Source organism: Idiotropiscis lumnitzeri, chromosome 1, assembly GCF_059441095.1.
Source record: "Idiotropiscis lumnitzeri isolate Australia: NSW breed Sydney's pygmy pipehorse chromosome 1, RoL_Ilum_1.0, whole genome shotgun sequence".
In the NCBI taxonomy this organism is placed as follows: Eukaryota; Metazoa; Chordata; class Actinopteri; order Syngnathiformes; family Syngnathidae; genus Idiotropiscis; species Idiotropiscis lumnitzeri.
Genome location: NC_142391.1, coordinates 34,075,681 through 34,082,144, shown reverse-complemented (window position 1 = coordinate 34,082,144; position 6,464 = coordinate 34,075,681). Strand labels below are relative to the sequence as shown.

At 39.9% G+C, this 6,464-nt stretch overlaps 1 protein-coding gene across 4 annotated transcripts; it reads right to left on the bottom strand.

Moving 5' to 3' along the window:
• Positions 1 to 562: 562 nt before the first annotated feature.
• slc14a2 (solute carrier family 14 member 2) lies at positions 563 to 6,124 on the bottom strand. 4 transcript variants are annotated; one of them, XM_088296891.1, is made up of 9 exons: positions 5,989 to 6,124; positions 5,037 to 5,208; positions 4,015 to 4,204; positions 3,732 to 3,860; positions 2,187 to 2,379; positions 1,855 to 2,002; positions 1,561 to 1,695; positions 1,420 to 1,469; positions 563 to 1,331 (listed from the first exon to the last, which is right to left on the bottom strand). In XM_088296891.1, exons 1-9 carry the CDS (start codon positions 6,010 to 6,012, stop codon positions 948 to 950), a joined length of 1,425 nt encoding a protein of 474 aa, XP_088153017.1. In that variant the 5' UTR covers positions 6,013 to 6,124; the 3' UTR covers positions 563 to 947. The 4 variants fall into 4 exon arrangements, with proteins under 4 accessions (XP_088153017.1, XP_088153032.1, XP_088153041.1 ...); XM_088296906.1 differs by having other exon boundaries at positions 4,015 to 4,184; positions 5,104 to 5,208; XM_088296915.1 differs by having other exon boundaries at positions 5,104 to 5,208; positions 5,989 to 6,032.
• Positions 6,125 to 6,464: the final 340 nt, after the last annotated feature.

Here is a 6,464-nt window from a genome sequence, read left to right as displayed (position 1 = left end):
AGTAAGGTGATGTCCAAGTACCGTATTGCTTGTCTTGCCCTTATTTTGAAGTTAACCCAGGTGGCGTGTTGCTTAGTAGCCTTTAAAGTTTAAACGATCCTAACAACGGCTACATTTGCCATGAGACAGTCACCTGAAAGCTGAACGGCCCGCACAGAGGCATCGCCAGAAAATTTCCAGTAGTGTCGCCAGAGTCACAAAACAAACTGCCCCATTACAACACAATTTTGTCACATGTTTAAATATGATTTTTTTTTCTGATAAAACGCTATTATTTTAATAATATGCCATTTTGTAGCCCTGGTATTTGTTGCTGTAATTAAGAAATAAAAATTGAAAACTGAAAAAAGTGAAACATTTTTATTCACATTTATAAACACATTATCTACTCATCCATCATCTCTACCACTTCTCCTCACATATTGACAATAAACCTTGCCAAGATCAGTGCTCATTTTAGAACCACGGCAACAATTTATATATATATATATATATATATATATATATATATATATATATATATATATATATATATATATATATATATGTGTGTGTGTGAGGGAGAGACAGAGTGAGTACAGCATTTGTGCAATGGTAATAATTGAAAGCAGGAATTCCACTTCCGTCCGAGCTTTGGCCGTCCTTTTCAAAAACCTTCTCGACGGGCAAACTGTTTCCGTTCCATCTATAGGCCGTGAGTATTATCGTCACTTTTCACTCCATATTTCTCTGTGCTTCCGTAAATTGTGTAATATCACACATGCATTATGACACTTTATGTATTATTGTTTTTGGTGCCAATAAAGTCATTTGTGACACTGTTGAATTGGAATGAGCTGAATTTGGTAAGGATTTCGCTACAGGACCTATACAGTGCAAAACTAATATATATACATATGTATACAAAATTGGCAGTTTAAGCTTCTCTCTTCAGCTCTTTTCCTGCTTTATACATTATTCACAGGTGTTTCATCTGTCGGGTTGTCTTCTGTGGTTTCTTGCTCCTCATTGTAATTTTGCTCGCTCTCTGCTTCAGACCCTGAGTCGATTTGCATAACGCTGGCTTCTTCCATGGGTCTGAGGTTGAGCCTCAGTTCTTCTTTCTCATTCTGTATCATGCCTTCATCAATTGCTTTCTGCTGCTCCTCTTTCTTTCTCCGTTCTTCCTCCAGCTTCTCTTCCTTTTTCATTTTCCAGAAGAAGCACAGATTTCTTTCCGGATAGGTGACTTTGACCAGTGGCAGTTTAAAGATCTTATTGGTTTCTGTGGTGATGAGCAAAAATGTAAGCGCTGAAAGACAAAAGGGCCACGTGCAGGCCGGGAGACCAAACTGTGGACAAAAATGTAGACTTGAATTTAGTACCAGTGGAATTAGGATGTGCTTGTTGTAATACTGATTTATGTTTTAAAAAACAGACCGCGGACATGATGTTGGCGATGGCAGAGCCGAGGTACGCGCAGAAAAACCCTGCAGAGCAGGAGAGAAAAAATGTTCGATGATCATTTATGACAATTATCAAAGCTCAAACAATAGCATTGTGACTGTGATGCCAACTTACCACAAGTAATAGCAAGCAGGTGCACTTGCCAAGTGAGAGCATAAAACATTCCACCAACGGCAATGCATGCAAGCACGCAGTTGTATCCCCACAGGCCGAAATAAATAGCGCCAAATGGAGCTGCCAAAGCCAAACCTGCACAACAAAACGCAAATCACAATAGATTTTGACCGCCAGCATTCGACAACTTACACTTGCATCGCTGACATTTGCCACGATATCATTGTCATCTTGTAGCTCTATAAAACAAAGCGCCCGCATAATGAAAATATTGAATTCATTTTCCAAGCTTACCTGAAAGCATGCCGATTGTAGACCCGAGGATGGCGTGGGCGCACGTGATTGGGGAGGAGATGAAGAGCGAGATGATGAAGATGCCTCCTGTCCAGGGGTTGTCGCAGCCGTACACTTGGCCTATGCCCACAGGCACAGACATGAACAGCTGTGGAGGCATTTATTTCCGCTCGTTAACACGAACAATGTAGCTTGCTTAGACCTCGGAGGACTACAAAAAAAAAAAAAAAACAGTCTGTGGACCTCCTCAAGTCATTGAAAGTGCCTATGAAAGGTTGCTGATTCTTTACGTCGTAATGAGGATTTTGTTTTATTTAAAATGTCATATTCACCTTGGCAACGTCGATTTCCTGCCAGGTGATATTAGGCAGCTCGGTGCGTGGTTGAATGAGGACTTGGGGGAAGTGGTGGTTGTAGTGACCTGTGGCAACCATGTGGAGGCACACCAGGATGTTGAAGGGCAGCGTGAACACTGGCAGATCCCAACGACTGTTAATGGATGCCAACGCACTGGACAAGACTGGGCTGAAACAAACAAATGCAAATTCAACCTCACTACTTGTACATGAAAAGATGGATTCAATTGTGTCCTTTGGAAAATTTTTTGTCCTTATTCACGCAGGGCCGGAAGCATAGAATTATCCCAAATGTTCTCAATGAATATTTAAGGTGGTCAATTGGGTTTTTTCTAACTCAGGGAATTGCAACTGGTGGACCACGGACTTCAAAATTTGCAGATAAACATTTAATATATGTCTTGTACAAAAAACGGGGGGGAAATAATCCTGGAAATAGCAATAAAAAAAATCACAATGACACAAATCTGTGCGTGCTGAAATGCCAATATGCAGGGTTTAACTGTAGTTTAAAGTTGTAATATCACCATTCACCACTAGATGGCAGACATGGCTTAGTTGCGCTTACACCGGATCTTATGCTGCCAACAGTACAACACATAGGTAGACATAATAATTATTTATGGATTTGGAAAGATCTATAGGACAAACATAGTACCTTCAAAATATTGTTTTTTGTTGTTTTTTTTGTGTGTGTGGGGGGGGAATGCACAAAATGAATTCTTAATATTGGTTTATTGTTCAGCTGTCATTTAGATGCAATAGATCCCATTGCACTGAGGGAAAAAAAACAATCGTACTAATGTTGTTGTTTGCCTCAACCCCTTTGATGTTGGGTCCGGATAGTGACTCTTTTATACATGCACGGAAAATGTATTATCAAAAAATGAAATATACTAAGAGCATGTATTTTGCACACACTTGTCATTTTTTGCCATACATCTGGTATGAAAGTATGTGGTCGTATGTCCTATTGTCCTCATTTAAGGACGTCGTAGCCTACCCCAGCTGACTTTGGATGAAAGGTGTGGCACCCCCAGGACTGTTTGCCAACCAATCGCTGGGCATAAGATGTTCATATTTACTACACTTCTGGTCTCTTTATTTTGCTCTCGTCTCTCTGCATCATTTGCGTAGCTGTCCAGTGTTCAGTACTGCCGCATTAATGGTATGCCATGACGCTCCACCATTGTTGTTATACAGTAGTTGCTTGTTGCTGCAATACTGGAGTAGCTATTTTTTGCACACCTGGTCAATAATAAGGATTATGATTAGAACCATTAATACTCATTTTCACACCTACGGACAATTAAGAGTCGCACCAGCTGTGCCAACCTCTAATCCACCGTGCCTCCACACCTTGTCACGTTTTACATAAAACTGGTATGACTACATTTTGGGGGCAGATAAAGATCCAGCATTCTCTTATGTAATATTCATGTTTATTATTATTATTATTATTATTATTATTATGTAACTAGATTCAACCAGTAAGGGGTTATATCATTCTCAAAATCTTACCACATCATGGACATGAAGATGTTGGGCAGCAAGAGCCACCAGTACCAGTTTCCTGCATTGGAGAAGACAGCCATCAACAAGCCGACAAGGATGCCGTTGTAGCCATACAGTCCTGCAGCAATTGCCCCCCTGAAAACATACAATATTTCATTCCAAAATTGTTCTAGATATGTTTCAACCTCTGCTCCCAATGCAAATTTGTGTCTATGTGCCTTGTCTTACTGATATGAAACGAACAACCTGTAAGACTATTTTAACAACAACCACGAGTAAGCCCACTAACCTTCTCTGTTGCAGAATGAGGGCTGAAATAGTGGCAAAGAGAGTTCCCACAAAGCCGTTCAGTGCCCACCAGTAGTTTTGCAGGATGAGGCCGGCAAAGATAATGAGGCCACTCAGCGGGTTGTTCACAAACATAACCTGCGCAGCCCCACGCAGGACCCAGTCCACTAACTGGAGCAAAAAAAACTGTTCTAAAAGACAAAGGAACAAGATAGTGTGTTGATGTTATCTTTTATCTGCCTCAACATTTTAATGCTCAGAGGAACATTGCTCGCCCTCGTGATTGTCACACGTGAGCTGGAGCCTATCCAAGCTGACTTTGGGAGGAAGACGGGTTACACCCTTGACTGGTCCACAGTAAATTGCATGACATATTAAGACTAACAATCACTGAACCTAACCTATATGTTTCTGGAATGTGGGTGGAAGCTGGAGTATCAGGAAAAAGTCCATGCAAGCAAATGGAGAACAGGCAAGGAATTTATTTACTTTGGAAACAAACAGCTTCATGAAATCTCAGCGAAAGTGAAAGAGAAGCAATATCAAATATGCAATTTTTTTTTTTTGTGTGAGCTCAAACGGTTGAAGCTGTGGAGTAAAGGAGTGAGCTGTATTTGCTGCAACAATATGTACATATTTGTTTAAAATAATTTTTGTCTCCAGCATTGCATGGATCACCTGTATTAGTGGGCTATAATATTTAAGTAAACTAGTGGCTGCAGCAATGGTGATTTATTTATATATTTATTTTGCTCGAAAGGAGTGATGCAAAATACGGGTGCATGCATTTACATCCCATTATAAGTGAAAGTGAAAAAAAACATTGGACAGATTTGTGGAACATTTTTTAAAATACATGTTAGAAGATCACAAAAATATTTCCGATTGATTCATATGAAATTCTTGAGATGGCAAATTTGAGTTAGGGAAAGTAGACCATATCCTGGACTGGACGTCAGTCCATAAGAGGACATCAAGAAAATGCTGAGTATGCATCATTTGTCAGCTAAGGGGTAAACTTACTTTCCATCCACTTTGCAAAAGCTTCCATATCTCCTGAGAAGTAGGAGACCCCCTTACGAATACGAACCTTGGCCTTCTGCAGGCACGTTGCTTGTGTCGTCTCGACAGGGGGCTCCGCCTGCTTGTCATTGTCATGATTCAGGTCAAGTTGTGCCATCAGGGGTTCCAATTCCTGCAGCATTTAAACTTTGCTCTGTTAAATTGTAAAACTGTACACCGCGTTAGTCACTGAGGATTTGCATAAACGCACAAGTTGCAGCGTGTGGCTCGCACAGAGCTTTTGATAATCCCACCACTATCCTCGGGAAACAATGCAGAACAATTTATTTTTGACAAATATATTCATTTTTTGTCATACTTTTTTGAATGATTTTGTTGCCAATGTCAGGGAGGATGATTTTAATGATCACGTTTGTCGAATGAGAAATATTTGTCGACCTATTACCACATCAAAGGAGAAAAACCTAGCCCTGCTAATAAGTTTTTTTTTTTTTTTTGCCAGACAGACTGCTCTAGTCTTTTGTGAAATGTGCTATATTAATAAAGTTGTATTGTCTTGTATTGGATCTAATTAGATTGCGCAGGTGAATGTGATGTAATACACACACATGCAGAAGATCCAAAATACTACACACTTAAAACAGTAAAATTAATTCATATGAGCACCGATTCAAAGTCCAGATTACCTGGACCATCCATCTGCTCAGCGATTCTCTGAAAAAGTGTCGAGACGCTCCATATTGCCGGCACAGAGCAGTCATGCTGTCTGAATAATAAAAATCAAATATTCCCTCAAAATTAATCAATAATTTTGCTGTTATTAGAACACAGTGATTTGATTTCAGGGTAAATTTTCTAATACAGTAATGAGGTCACTTAGATAATTATTTAATAAAGCCAGTATCCTGGAAAATGTTAAAAATGAACGAATTAATGATTTTCTTGCTCTTACCTTGGTAAAAAGTGATGCCGGCATATGTTCAATTGGTCAAGAACTTCATGGCTTGCTGAGTGCCCCTCTGAAATAAGCTGCTACCAAGGGTTTTTAAAGCTTTGCACCAAAAAGGAACTCCTACTTTCCTCCCTCCTCCTCTTTCCTCGCAACCAGCTTTCAGTCATCTGCTCATCACCCTTCAACGCAATCTTTGATCGTCTCTGCCCCACCCAAGCTTCTTCAATGAGATACGCTCAAATATTCTCAAGTATGCACAGTACTTTATTTGCTCACATTTGGACTTGCTCTTGTGTTGTCGTAACATTGTGCCATTTTGAGGGTTTTAATGTTAGTTTGCCCAGTGGCGGAAGAATATGCCACTGCACAGAAGAAAGCAAGCCCATTGATTAACTTCCATCATCTTTTTCCATCTAATAATTTCATATTCATGCACTAGAAGAGGTCTTCTTACAAATTTTGTCCCTATGACATTA

What these genes read in the sequence shown, in the direction of transcription:
- slc14a2 (XM_088296891.1), bottom strand. Translation starts at nt 6,012, where the DNA reads ATGCCGGCATCACTTTTTACCAAG. An exon ending in CCTGCTTGCTATTACTTGTG is followed by an intron (nt 1,470 to 1,560) that starts GTAAGTTGGCAT and finishes CCTGCTCTGCAG; the next exon opens with GGTTTTTCTGCGCGTACCTC. An exon ending in TCGCCAACATCATGTCCGCG is followed by an intron (nt 1,332 to 1,419) that starts GTCTGTTTTTTA and finishes TTTTGTCCACAG; the next exon opens with TTTGGTCTCCCGGCCTGCAC.